This window comes from Vitis vinifera, chromosome 6, assembly GCF_030704535.1.
Source record: "Vitis vinifera cultivar Pinot Noir 40024 chromosome 6, ASM3070453v1".
Lineage (NCBI taxonomy): Eukaryota > Viridiplantae > Streptophyta > Magnoliopsida > Vitales > Vitaceae > Vitis > Vitis vinifera.
This window is the reverse complement of record NC_081810.1, coordinates 5,458,169-5,473,943: the sequence shown is the minus strand read 5'-3', so window position 1 is coordinate 5,473,943 and position 15,775 is coordinate 5,458,169. Positions and strand designations below refer to the sequence as shown.

The window sequence follows — 15,775 nt, the reverse complement described above, 5'->3', positions numbered from 1 at the left end:
TGAATGTAAGTAGTTTGTTTTATATTTAAAAAAAGAATATTTTGATATAGTAATTTTCATGAAATTTTTTTGAATTGAAATGTGATTGGATGGTTAAAGAGACAAGTAGGGAGAGGAGGCTGAGCTTTAGGCGTAAAGCCCAGCACCCCCGAGGCGTTTCAACTTCTTCTGCATACTCTTCTGCCCCTACTTCAATTCCCAACGCCTAGCCCTTACCTACACCTTTCAACCCAACCGCCTGTCCTTTTCCTCTCCTTTTTTACCATTTTACCCTTCCTTTGCTTGCCCACTGTAAGGTCCTTAACCTTCTCCACTCATCCTCTGTCATTCCCAATACAAATCCCGGGACCAATCCGCCAATATGGGACATATGGAGGGGCAACATCGTCCTTCTAGGTCCTCTGCATTTCGAACGAAAGTGAACCCAGCCCCTTCTCTCAGCCGCTACCCGCCATGTTTTCAGAGATGTTCAGCACCAAAAACAATACGCATGTCAAGTTCTTTGACTCTCTCTCCTTCTCTATATAATGTAGTACAAAAGCCATGCAAAAAAGAAAAGCCAATAAAAATCAATCTCAGACTGTGGAATCAGAGGAGTTTGTAGCTTACTTGGTCGGAGAAAATGGAGGGTGACAACGTCGGCGGGGGGGCTCCGGCTAGCTCCAGGTGGAATCCCACGAAGGAGCAGATCAGCATGCTTGAGAGCTTGTACATGCAAGGGATAAGGACGCCGAGCGCAGAGCAGATACAGCAGATAACTGGCAGGCTTAAGGCCTACGGTCATATCGAAGGGAAGAACGTGTTTTACTGGTTTCAGAACCACAAGGCTAGGCAAAGGCAGAAGCAGAAGCAGGAGAATATGGCTTATGTGAACCGCTATCTTCACAAGACTTCCCCTTTGTTCCCTCCTCCATGCCCAAATGGTAAGTTTATCTTTATCTACAGTGGCTATGCACTCTATTTTATGAGTCGTTTCGATTTTAAATGGGTTTAATGCACCTTTCTCATTCTCAATTTCTTCTGGGTTTCGGGGTTTGTGTTTTCAATTTTTATTCTGCCATTGTTGTAATGTTTTCAAGCTGTCCTGCATGCATCTGGACTCCATTTATGATGATTACTAAAGATTTCCTGAAGACCACTTTTTCTCTATATTATTTTCTTTCTTTTAAGTTTCTGGTGTTCTTTTTCTCTGATTTAAAATCTTCTTCTGGCTTCCACCCAAAAGAAAACGAAATTATTCTTCTTTTCACTGCCCAGCTAGTAATAAGAATACCTTTTTCTCTTTTTAAATTGAAGCTAGATCTTTTCGGATGTGAAGTTCGATTTGCAGCTTCTCGTCTGGTGTCTATTTTATCATTTTTTTCATGGCCTGTCCCTTTCCAAGTGATTTTCTGCAGCCTGGTTTCTGAATTCCTCTCTGTTGCATGTTAACCCATGTTTATGTTCTCAATTCCATTCGCATCATCAATACTCTCACTCCTTTCCCTCTTATCTTCCAGTTGCATGATTGCAACTGATTCGTTCATCTTGTCTCTCTCGAGTCTGTTAGTCTCTCATACCTGAGCCTTTACATTATATTCTAACTCTGCAATGGCTTATGAAATCCTTGGGTCTATAGTTGTTTGCGGCCCATACTACGTACCACAGAGCGACCTAGGGTTTTACCCCCAGTACCCCAAGGTGCTTTTGCCTGGTGGCATAAGGAGGAGGCCGAGGACAGAGAGAGCTGAGAAGACGAAAACACATGGTGGTGGTGGTGCAGGATACGAAATGATGATGCAGGCAGGCGATAATAACGAGGGGTTGATTCACAGCTCTAGCATTGACTGTAATCAAGAGACGTTGGCTCTGTTCCCACTTCACCCAACTGGCGACTTACAGCGCTCTTCTCATGCTGAAACCTCTGCTGAGAATTCCACTACTCTTTCTACCTCCTCTGAGACAGCCACCACCCCAGGGATCGAAGATGGGTCTTGTGATCAACCCTTCTTTGATTTCTTTTCTGCCCCTTCTAGTGAGACTATTTAAGGGTTTGTTTCTTCTTTTGGTAAGGAACATAATGGGTATGAGCTGGGCCTTTTGAGCACTCTGTTTTTGGTGTACATCTTTTTGATAATATATAAATTTGGCGCTTCTCTTCTTTGTGTTTCATTGACAAAAAAAGGCATCCATTTAAAGCCCAGTTAAAAATGGCAAAAAGTAGATGTAAAATGATCTTTATTGATGAAATTTTTATTAAAAGATGAGAACTGCTAATTGTCAGCAAATCTTTTCACAGCTTCTCTAAGTGATTGTGTTGGAAGAAAATGGTAAAAGTTTTGCCTTAATAATTATGCAGTGAAACCTTTGCATTGATCCAGAAAGATACACCAACCATGGCAACCACTTTGAGAATCTTACAATCAGATATGTGATCAGTAAAGTGTTAATATCAGAATTTTAAAATGTTATAAAGGTGTACCACTTCCAAATATATTAAAGTTCTTAAAATTCTTTCAAACAACCTGCAGAAGCATTAAAAATGGTAGATGAAAATTGAAATATATTTGTTATTAAGAATAATCCTAAATTTTCCCAGCCTACGTGCTTTTTTGTATGAAAGATCTTCTGAATTTTTTATGCATAATGTTAGAGTTTGGTTACCCAAATTCTATTTGGTCAGATCTGACACATGTGGTGAAATAATAATTATGATATTTTTTTTGGGGGTCTTGATGGTAGCAAAGGGATCGAGTTGATAGGCCAATATGATGAAACAAGTATGGATCGGCTTTGTTAACTACTATATATATGTGTAATGATATACAATATTTGGGTTACGATGATTATGTTTTTAGTATAATCGCTCGTATCTTTTCCCTCTTGTACTAATATTTTGATATAATGAATTTCATTTTTCTTTATCCGTGATTTTTCCTATCTAGAATTGTCTACATAGTGTATTCTTTTTCTTTTTTTCTTTTTTTTCTTTTTTTCTTTTTTATTTATTTAATATTCTCGTTATTATTATGTAACACATTTATTGTTGGATGAAAAGTTGATGAATTGATAAGAAGAACACAACCTTGGAAATAAGTAAGTAGGGTGGCAGCTCAGCCACACTATTCCAATTTCCTAGCGCCACCCGTGTAGACCTGGCCTCAGTTGTAGCTTGGTGTAGAGCTGAGCTGAGCTGAGCTTTGGCAGGGAAATTTCTATGCCCTTCAGGTTTTCAAGTGTGCTAAAACTGAAGCACCAGATTACATTCAGTTTTTATCCATAAAGCTTACAAGGAAAATCCCACATTAATTGAACCATGTCGGCTGGAATTACGTAGCACAGCATATGAAAACTTGTAGGCTTCTTTTAGTGGTAATTGTCACCTTGTCAGATCCACAATATAAATATTATAAATATAAAATAAAATATTATCTTAAACGTATTGCATAAATATTTTGTTTATTTATTAAAGTATGAATCATTATAAATTGATATAATTTTATATTAAAAAATAATTCATTTGAGTGGATTAATTATAAGTATATTACATTATTTTACTACACCATTTTAAAATAAAAAATAATATTAAAAGTAGTTATATTATATTTTATAATAATATATCTCATAATATGCTTGTGTATTATAGAAATTTTTTATTTTATTTTATTTTTACCATTTTTATATCAACAAAAACTCAAAACTAAACAAAATATTCTATGTTTTAAAAACACTTTTGAAAAAAAATTCTCACAAAATGAAAACAAAAAAAAAAACTAAAATCCTAGATTGTAACTTTTACTCAAAAAAAAAAAATATTCTAATATCTTTATTTCGATATTTTTTTTAATGAAATTGTGTAATGTAAAAATTTTCTATTGGGAATGAATGCTATTATAAATTAATATAATTGGGAAAATATATAGATTAATTCATTATTAATTTATTAAGTTTAGTTACAAGGATATTTGAATTCATTGATTTACAGGATATTTACTAAATCAACTTAATAATTTAATATAATTTAAGAACTTAATTTAAATCATTAAGTAGATTAAGCTAAATATGTTTTCTTGGAAGTATGATATGTATTGTAAACTTAAATTTTGTAGCCTTGAACTTTTAAGAAAATTGATTATTCAATATGTTATCAAGAGTCTTGTTTAAACTTTTAAGAAAATTAATTGTTCAACATATTTGATAAAAATAAAATTAAAATTAAAATTAAAAAAACACTATATATCAATGATTAAAGTTAAAATGATTTTAACTATTAAGTCAAAATAATTAATTTATTTCAAATCATAAATCATTTTTGCCTTGTTTACCCAAATCTAATGAGGTTATACACATCTGGCGAAGGTCTCTTTTACCTTCATAATTCAATATATATAACTTGTTTTTTATAATTATTTTATTACTTTTAATATGTTTGCTTGACAAATAAATTTATTGTTTGAGATTAATGAGGGTAAATATTAATTAAAATTTATTAATGTAAATCTTAGTTAAAATTAATGAAAGTAAATATGTTGGTCTGATAATTTATAAAAAAAAAATTACCTTAATCTTATTAAATAGCATTAATATTTAAAGTAAAAATTAAATAATAAGTTTTAAATCAATAATTTAAGTTTCTAAATTATTGGTTTAAAACTTATTGCTTAATTTTTACTTTAAGTTCTAATGTTATTTGATAAAATTAAATTAAAATTTATTCTAAATCTTCAAAGTGATATTATTAATTTTAATCAATCTTTACCCTCTTTGATTTTAACTAATATTTATTTTTATTAATTTTAAGCGATAAATTTGTTTATGAAATATCCATGTTTGTTTTATAATGCTTTTAAGAAACACTTCTACCATACAAAGCATTTTTGGAGAAAAATTAAGTATTTGAAAAAATTTATAAAACATTTTTTAAAAATTGAAAAATCACTTATTACGGTTACTCTAGAAACAATTAATAAGTGGTTCTTTTTAAAATGTTTTTAAAGAAAACTCTTTAATTAAAAGCAATTCAAATAGGAATACTCCCGAACACACTCTAATCCTTTAGTTAATTTAGTAAACATATTTACAAAAATACTTAAACTTAAAGTCTACTTAAATTGTTAAGTGAAGAGTATTAAGTTTTACGAATACCCTTTTAATATGATTTAACGGTTTCATTTAAATTATTAAATATATTTGTTAAAGTAACTTAATATTGTAACTTAAAATTAGAAATAACTTTAGTAAATCAACTTAATGACTTAATATCTTCAACATAACTTTAGATTTTTTAGAGATTAATACTTAATTATTAGTCATTATTGCTAGAGTCATAATTTAACTTTTTACTCGTTCAGATTCATTTATTATTTTTAAAAATAGAAATCGTAAGAACTTCTATATAAAATATAGTAACTCTTATATGAAATGTATATACTTATATTATATCTTCAAAAATTAATTTTAAAATTTTCAAAATTTGAAGAAGTAAAAAAATTTATATCTTTATTTTTTTTATTTTTGCAAATAGTTTTAAAATTCACTATATTTTCAAGGTAAAGCGAAAAAAGTTTGTGTATATAGAAGTTGATTCAGTTTTTGTTTTTAAAAATAGAAAACAAAAAGTGTATTCAAACAACAATTTAATTAGTTATTAAGTATTAAGTTTTATCAAAAGTTTAATGATTATTTTTAGAGAGCCATAAGAGGCTTTATATTTATTTGATTTACAAAAAACTAATTAAAACAAAAAAAAAAACTTAATAGGAAATACAGAGGTAAATAAATAAGTTATTTGATTAAAAGGTTCATTGAAAACCCAAATTTTGAAATTTATCATTTCATCCTATTTTGGCTTCATTTGAACAAAAATGTCCTCATTATTTTCTTGTAAAAATAACACTCTTTTTTAAACCTTGTATGTAAATACTTGAAATGGTAAATGACATTTATGTATAAAAAAAAATGAGTTATTTTTCAAGTAAAAACATGAGAAGGGTTATATTCAGAAATTGAGGAATCATTTCATCCATTTTAACAAATTAATTTTAAATAAATGTTGTTTTTGGCATGATATGTTTTTGGATTGATAATTATATTGAAATAACTTTTAATATTAAAAAATACCTAAAAATGAAAGCTACAAAATTTTGATTTTTTAAAATTATAAAAATTAAGTAAAAAGAATATGTGAATGAATAAAAATTAGTTATTCAAAGCTTATTTCAGTATTAAGTCAAAAGACATTTTATTAAAATTCTTTTACAATTAATAAATTTAAATTTAGAACTCTTATAAATGTTCAAAATTGAAAAATCATGAAAAAAAAAGTTTAAATTTAATAGAATTTTTATTTATTATTTCCTAATTTTATAATTGATTTGACCTACTTAAATACATCAAAAAAAAAAAATTGAGCGAGATGAGTATGATACAAATATACTAATATTACGATACTATAATAAATAACCTAATTTTGTTTTTTACTACTAGCCAACATTTTTGCATGCTTTTATGTAACATATGCATGCCATCCTCCATGACCATCACTAAAAACATTTTTCACAATCTTATGATTAGATTCCTTATAAAAATCATGTATAATACAAATGAATTAGAACTACAATGACTTATAATACAAGTTAATATAGTATGATAAAACGCCCTAGATTTATTGTAAGATATACATATACATACATATATATATATATATATATATATAATATCAACGTACTAAAAGTATTTTGTTCTATGAATCATACTAGACCTAATAATTTGTTTAGATGAGCTAATACTTGTTTGTATTCTTGTATAACACGTGCAAACCACCTTAGATGACCAACCTTAAGTTTATTGTAAAAATCATGTAAGATACCCCATATATAAGACAAATATACTAAAATTACAATAGTTTACAACAAGAGCAAATATAGTATGTGCACACAAATTTCGTAAAAGTCCTACTATGTAAGCAAAACAATAACAAAAATAGTGCGGACAAAATAGTTATTGAAATTAAAAATATTGGGGTACAATCCAAAAAATAATATTCATTACAAAAGAATATTCTCCTTCTGATTCTTTCATTTTGATCACAACTTGAGGAACGACGATGACGTTTTATTGATTTCGAATATCAATCAAGGGTCACAAATGACGTGTAACTGCAAGTAGATTTTTTTTCCACGTGAAGTAGCTTCTAGATTTTCTCCTTAGGATTTTATTTTTTTGGATTTTTTTCTTATTTCTCAATATCTTTCATTCTCTTAAAAGAAGTAACATCTATTTATAGGTGAAAGTAGGGAATTTGGATTCCCGAATTTTAGTTACTTAATTCAAGGGATTTAGCTCATTGATTTTAGCAACTTTTCTTCTTTGGAGGTTTTACAAACAAGATAATAATAATAAAAATATTTATTATTATTATTATTATTATTATTATTATTATTATTATTTTTTGTAGTTGGAGATTAGTTTCATTTTTTTAGGAAAATTATCCTTAAGAGGATATCTATTTTTATTTATTTACTTATCCATTTATTTATCAAATTTGAAGACCAAATTAGTGGTAATCTAATCCACTGAATTTTTTATGTCAATAAATGCCTCTACTTCAAGACGCATCACGTACATGTATTGTCATATGAATGGGTTGGGTCTTAGAAGTTTTTTTTTTTTTTCAAAGAAATATTTTAATAGGAAGTTTCCTATTTTAAAAAATATTTGTTTCCCACTTTTTTCCAAACACTATTTCGTTTTATATATATAAATGAGACAATAGTTGAGAACCCTAACTTGAACTTTTTCGAAGAATTCTTCCAATCTTTGAATGTTCTTTAACCAATTTGAGAAAGTCGACTTGAATTATTTTAGAAATTTTTTTAAATTTTTCGATGATCACCAACTCAATTTTAAGACTTGAATGCATAGTGGTATTCAAGTTTTAACATTTAATTAAAACCAGAGCAATACTTAGCATTTATGCAAACAAGTTATGACTTTGATGTTATGCGGTGTTATACTTTCAACACTTATGTACTAAAGTTTTCACTCATACAAATTGGTCTAACTTAAATGCATAGTGGTGTCTAAAAACTTAGACATGTATTTTATTCATCTCTCTTTCTACATTCCTTTTTTGTGTAGGATGGCGTTCTTCAAATGTTTCAAGGAGAAGACTGTAACCATTATTAATGATGATAATGAAGATTTTGAGGAGAGGACTATCTTGTCAGTGCATAAGTCGCTTATTGACCTTCAATCTTTGTCAGTGCTAGTGACAAAGGATCCATTACACATTTCTTCCTAGTCTCAAGTTGTATCTTGCAAGCTTACAAAAATCAATAATTCAAAACTCAATAAGGTGAAGCTTGTTTTTTATGTTCTGTTGTTGAATTTCTCTCACCCAACTACTATTGAAGTTCATGATAAATTTGGATTATTGGGTTCTCGTGTTCGTGATGGAGAAGCCAAATGGGGAAGCTCTTTTAAGGTTCTTAGGGAATCTTTTTTTATCGAAGGATATTGAGAATGAGTAGAAGAAGTATTGAATCAGCATGAACCATTTCTTAAAGGATGCAAACTTTATGAAACTATTTTTGCATCCCTATTCAGCTATGATTGCCATGCTTATGTGATAAGGGCCTTTTGCGAACTTTGGTGTCCTACCACTAACTCCTAATATACTTCCATTGGAAAAGTTTCCATATCTCTTTGGGACTTGTATCATATTGCTAGACTACCCATCATTGGATCTTTTTATGATGAGATGGTACCGAGCGCAGAAGAGTTATCTAATGATACAACGAAGTTCTCACTTCCACCAAGTTGTCAAAACTTATTCCTTGCATGTCATCAAATTTTCTTTGAGACGAAGGAGAAGTCTTTAGTCAAGTTGATGTCTTAGGTGTCATTTTGGTACAAAGACTCTATGAAGTATGCAAAACCTCCAAAAAAGAGTACAAGTAATAAAACCTAAAGGCCTAAGGAGACTCATAACCCCTCCTAGGATATTGATCCTATTAAATCTCATACTCAGTCAAATATAGAAGTTTTTTATGCCATTGGCATGATCGAGGTAGACGTTAATTTGATTCATCATAAAGTTTTCAAGGTAGCTAGTAGAATGACTCAAGGTGAGACATTTAGCTTTGTTGTTCAGGTGTTAGTAAGCATTTACAATGGTTTAAATAAAATCGCTTGTTCTTCAAAACTTGGGACTAATGCATCTATTTTCTCTATTCATTATTTATACAGATGGTTAGGTGAATATTTTGATACCCATTTCATTTCTCATTCTTAGAACCATCCCTCACGGATGACTTATTATATCGGTGAGTTTTCTACTAAGTGTTTCAATGATTTACAAGCTCAGGCTTTGATAATGTCTTGTAAAGACGTAAAACTGGACCACTTGGCATTGCAACAAAAAGAGTGTGTGCACTGAATTGATAATGAATTTATTAGTGCTACCAAAGCTTCTTATTTCATAAGTCTTCGCTTTAGCTATTTATCTTTGCGACAAGGTAACCATTGGGTAATCCAACCATATTATCATCATCGATTTTCCAGGCAGTTTGGGTATCCTCAAGACATTTTGGGGGGTTTGCTAGAGACTTTTTTGCACTGAAACTTTAGAGGTAGTGTATCAACATTGGGAGTCATGTAATAGACTTGATACCTACTCTAAAGTTACTATACTAGACTCATACTTTAAGGAATATCATTGGAGTGTCGAGGTTTGAGAACAATTATGGTAAAATTTGATGTCACGCTATCTTCATTGTCATTGGTGAAAGTAATAGATGCACAACATGTTGCAAAATTGTGACATTTGTCTTCAAATCATTTTGTTCATTTTATTTTTGTGGCATAGAGTGATGGATTCTTAACTGCCTGGATCAATACAATTCATGTTTCCTCAAGAAATTGTAGCATTTCATGGATACTGAAAGACGAGGGTAAACACTGTAGGTTTGCTATTACCTTATCATATTCCTTGGTTTTGCTCGATTTTACACCAAGAGCACTTTTTTCATCTTCACGTGGCCTATCTTCTACTAAAGTCTTGTGACAAGAGACCATATGAGTTGATGTTATCATCCTTTCATTGAAGAAATCTGGAAGGAAGTATTCTCCTAAGGTGATAGGGGTGATAAGTTTCTATACCAAGAAGTCATCAACTTGTACGTACAATTGTTTGTTTTCTTTTGGGATTTTTTTCTTCTTTCTTCTTCACATGTCGATAAATATTTTGTTTACATTGTTCTTTCCTAGGAATATTTGGGTATAGACGAGATTCTTGCTTCTTACAAGATCTTCTTCGTGTTACCAATGTCCAACCTTCTTTGCTTTATGACATTGATTCATTATTAGAGCAAAGGTGAAGAAAGGTGTTCCAACTTGACACTTGTGTTTGCTTTAACTTAGATAACTCACATTGGATAATATCGGCACATGCCTCTAGTGTCTTAGGTGGAACGTGTAACAGAACAGGATCGAAGGACCAGAATGTGAGTGTAGCATGATTTGACTCTACTACTTCATTTAGATCCAGATGAATTCTTCTTTATTTTGCAAGTTTCATTATGAGATCTTTTAAGATAAAATATTTCTCCACAAGGTGACTGATGATTCGATGGTAATAGTAATAGTTCGGATCATTAACACAACACATTTCTTTTGAACGCTTGCACTCAAGTAGCTCAATAATATTTTCTAGAGCAGATCTTCCAACATGTTAGGCACATTAGAGTCAGGAAAATGATGATTCTTCTCCTCCAATTCCTTTAAGGTGAACTGACACCTATCATTTTCCCGGGTTAGTCCGACCTCTTTTACTTTTTTTTTTTTTATCTATTGCTGAGATTTTGATAGGAGTCGTATTTACCATCATTGACTCTTTGATGGGTTTTATTGAGTTCTTATCACTTGTTTTCCCATTGTGTCTCTCTCTTTGCTAGTCAACGATAAAGTCATTTTTAGTACCATGGTTAGCTATGCTGAGTTCCATGTCATATGCTCAAGTAGCTAACACTCTTCAAAGGTGCAAGGTCCTATCACTTGAAGAATGTACAGAAGACCTCAATACATTCCTTGTATGTACATCTCCATAGCTGACACCTCGGATAATCTATTTTTGTAGTCCAGGCTTAAGCCAACGATTAATGTAGTCTACGACCGACTCGACTTTCCATTGCTTAGTATTAGTAAGCTCCATCATACTTACAATTCATCGGGTACTATAGAAATAGTTGAGGAATTCGCATTCCATTTTGTCTCAACTATCGATATATTTAGGTGCAAGGTTTGTGTACCAATCAAAAACATTCTCCCGAAAAGAACAAACAAATTGTGTGACTAACAAATCACCATATGTACTTACATTGTTACAAGTTTCAACGAAATGGGCAACACGTTGTTTTGGATTTCTCTTCCTGTCAAATGATTGAAACTCTGGAGATTGATAACTCACAGACATATGTAAACTATCAATCCTCTTAGTGTAAGGTTTAGAGTACATGAGCGTACTCTGTGATTGATAATGACGTCACCAAGGTAGATTCTATCGTTTGTCCCCTGACTTGCACTGTCCTAGATACATGTGGTGCATCATCGAAAGGAGATACAACATTCAGAATATGGTTGAGTCCTTGACTTGACTCACCTATATTTTGTACTTGAGTTTCAACCTTGTTTATGAGGGAGACTATCTACATATCCTTCTCATCGACTATCTTGGTGAGTTTAGCAATAGTGCGAGCCATCTCTGCTAATTGTTCTTCTATGGTTGTAGTGTCGGTCACCATTATCGGCATAGTCATCGAGAAATGAAAAGTAAAAGAGTCAAAACGATTGGAGTAATTTTCCTCCTTCAAAATTCCAGTTGGCGATTCAGAGTGTGAGTTGGTGCTAGAGTTGGTATCGGTAACAAAGCAAGAAGACTTATCCCTAAAGTCCTTTAGTACTAAAGGGAGTTTTCCCTTACTATGAGGACTACGACTTTTTGCCCCCGGAGAAGCCAAAGTGATGCATGGTTAGTGCTCATCACATGTCCTTATCGATTTTAACAAACAAGTAAACTCATTTGTTTTTTTTTCAAGGTGAAGATGTTGATTTCGCTTTGCTACGAGTCATGGGGCCCATAGTGGTGTTGTGTGTTGATTGCGTAATGACGATCTTGTCACTGCCCTTGTTGATGTGCACAACTTGAATTCTTTTAGATGTCATCAACGTGGTAGTGATCAATTTTCTAATGAAAAAAATGAGAGACGGAGAGGTCCCACTGGGCGTGTCATAAATTTGTACGTACAAATTTTGTAAAAGTCTTACGAAGTAAGCAAAACAATAACAAAAATAATGTGAATAAAATATTTATTGAAATTAAAAATATTGGGGTACAATTTCAAAAATAATATTCTTTACGAAATAATATTTTCCTCTAATTCATTCGTTTCAATCACAACTTGAAGAACGACAATAATGTTTTCTTGATTTCGAAGATCAATCGAGGGCCACAAGTGGCTTATTCCCGAATGAACTTGTTGAATGGCGAAGAACGCGTGTATTAGTTCTTTTGTCGTTTACCAAACTTACAGGGAGATTTGATGAAGCTTTTTTTTTTGTTGTGAAGTTTCTTTTCCCGTACAAAGTCGCCTCTAGATTTTCTCTTTAGGATTTTCTTTTTTTGGATTTTTTCTTATTTCTCCATTTCTCCCTTTCTCTTGAAAAAAGTCACATCTATTTATAGGTGAAAGTAAAGAATTTGAATTTCGAATTCCCGAATTTTAGTTACTTAATTCAAGGGATTTAGTTTTTTTATTTTAGCAACTTTTTTTCTCTGTTGGTTTTACTAACAAGATAATAATAATGATTTATCAATTATTCATAAGAGGATATCTATTTTTATTTATTTACTTATCCAATTATTTATCAATTTTGAAGACCAAATTAATGGTAATGTAATCCACTAAAATTTTTAAGTCTACAGTATGATAGAAGTCCTTCAAGACAAGTAGTTTTATTGTCCAACACAAGTTTAGTATGAATGCATTAAAGTTACATTTAGCTGATTAGATCAGATATGTATATCCCATGACATTATTTCTAATAGGATATCATATCTTTGGATATTATATCCGATAGACATAACATTCTAAGGTATTATAATCCATGGAAAATACATTATTTTTCAATATGAAATATTTTTTTAAAATAAAAATTACATTATATCCTTATATCTACAATTAAAAAGTATAAACTTCTTATATGTTCAGTGCTATTTGGAAATTTATTTATAATTTATAATTTGGTAAGTAACTCGTTATTTCTTTATTGATAATATTCATGATTAAAATATTTAAAATTTATAAATTAAAATATACTATATTATATTATATTGTTAAATCATATATATATATATATATATATATATTAAATAATATATGTTAGAATTATTTTACTTTATGCATTTTTTTTTTTTTTAAAAAAACTATGAATGTATTTTTTAATTAAAATTTTTATATTATAAATTAATATAATGAATTGCAATACTTATCTTATCTCATATTTGATTGAAATCAGAATAAGATAACTGATAAGATAACTTAGATCATCTTATTTCAATATGTCATATTATCTTATCTCTAATCCTATATCATGTTATATCCAAGCATAATATGGCTTGAATGAATGACGAAATGTACTAAAATTGGATGTATGTATATATATATATATATATATATATATATATATATATATATATATATATATATATATATTGTAAGACATCATATCTAGATATGATGTCCTTGAATATCATATCCAATAAAATGATATTTAAGATATTACATATGTAATATCTAACCAACCAAAAGCTTATTGTATAACCTAATAATATTATTTTGTTAAGGCAAGTTAACATTTGTACATGACTTTTGTGTAGCATGAACTAGCTACCCTTAACGAGTAACTCTATAAGGTAAATTATTTAACATTTGACATTAAAGATTCCTATAAAAATCATAAATAATATAATTACATTTGTTTACATTTGATTGGGATCTCATTTGATGAGATATGAATATTATAGGATATTATTTTAAATGGGATATATAATATCATTAGATATTGTATTTAATCAACATGATATCCTAATGTGTTATATTTAATGGGTACATTATAACATATTTATATTTGATTTTTAAAATAAATAAAAAAGGAAATTGAAAATATATTAGTTTTATGTTTAATATTTATTTAAAATAGAATTATATTACATTCCAATATTTGTTATTTTTTAAAAATATGAAATCTTTCTCATGTTTGGTATTATTTGAAAATTGTTCAACAATTTAAAATTTAATAAATAAGTTTTTTTTTTCATTGTACCCCTTGTCCATGGGAGAAAGTTTAAAATTTACAAATGAAAATTTTCTATATAGTTTAAAACTTGAAAAAAAAATCATATTATGTTATTCAACATACAATAATAATTTGTACATATTAAATAATATATACATTAGTATTATTTTAGAATATACTTCATATATTTTTTTAGGTCTTTTTAATTATAAATTTTATTTTTTTAATCCAATGTTTTAAAAATTGGACCAGTCATTAAACTAAAAAAAATTATTAGTTTACGGTTTATTGATTGAACCATAGTTAAACTGATGACATTATAAATATATCATTTATATTTTATTAAAATTAAATTTTTTTAAATTAATGTGTGTATATATAATTAAAAATTAATGATATTTATTTTTTCATCCTTTATATAAATGTATTAATAATTTAAATTTTATTAAATAAAATATGTATAATATTATGTAATTATATATATATATATATATATATATATATATTATTTTTTTAGTTTCTCATATTTTAAAATCATTAGATAAGTAATAGAGTGGTCATTCAACCTTTAAAGGTTCAAGTTCTCCTCTTGCACGCCTTGAATTTTGTTTAAATAAGTTAATACTCATCCCACATGGAAAATTAAAGGAGATGAAAAAATTAAAGGAGATGAAAAGAGGTTTATAAACATCATTCAACCCCAATGGGTCATATGGCATTAGTGGTGTGAGAGGGAATGTGGTGAGTGTGTTGCATACCCTAAATAGAGGCCCATTTTTGTTTTAATAAAATAAAATTGAAAAATAAATGATTATAAAAAATTGACTAGAATAGAATGAATAAATGAATAATACATTTCTCCTACAAGGGCTAAGGGATATGTACATATCTAGTATGTAAGCTTAGGATTAAAATATCTAAAAATTACAAAAAGATTGCATAATATATTTAATCACCAAACAAATATGTCAAATAAATATGAGATAAGATATGTTATCATATTTTTTGCTCTATCATATGTTATATCCAATCAATCAAACATTATCTCAATATACAAGATAAATACACTAAAATTACAATGACTTCAATATGAGTCAATATTGTATGATAAAATATCTCTAAGACAATTAAATTTATTGTAAAAGATAGATGTGACAAAAATATATGGAAGGTGCAAGACAAATGTGTAAATTTAAAGGCTAATTAATTTAAAAAAAATTACCCAAGAAAGTAAGGTGAATTAGGATTTTGAAATCTTTTGCAAACCCACTAAATTTAAGCAAATTAAAGAGCAATAAATAAAAAAATAGAGATAGAGAAAGCAAACACCATACTTTTATAGTGGTTCAACAATCCTTACCCGCGTCCACTCTTCTCAAGTTCCAACCGATTAAGAATCTATTAACTTGAAACTTTAACCAACTTTCAATCCTTTATATTT

At 29.2% G+C, this 15,775-nt stretch overlaps 1 protein-coding gene across 1 annotated transcript; it reads left to right on the top strand.

Annotated features, from left to right (window-relative positions):
- The first annotated feature begins 466 nt into the window (after positions 1-466).
- On the top strand, positions 467-2,140 carry LOC100263784 (WUSCHEL-related homeobox 2). Its single transcript, XM_002281125.3, has 2 exons — positions 467-923; positions 1,619-2,140. The coding sequence occupies exons 1-2, from the start codon at positions 623-625 to the stop codon at positions 2,026-2,028; spliced, it is 711 nt and encodes a 236-aa protein (XP_002281161.1). The 5' UTR covers positions 467-622; the 3' UTR covers positions 2,029-2,140.
- Positions 2,141-15,775: the final 13,635 nt, after the last annotated feature.

Excerpts from the sequence above, each read along its gene's own strand:
- LOC100263784 (XM_002281125.3), top strand. The coding sequence starts at position 623 with ATGGAGGGTGACAACGTCGGCGGGGGGGCTCCGGCTAGCTCCAGGTGG. Across the intron at positions 924-1,618 it reads CCCTCCTCCATGCCCAAATG|TTGTTTGCGGCCCATACTAC; the intron begins GTAAGTTTATCT and ends TTGGGTCTATAG.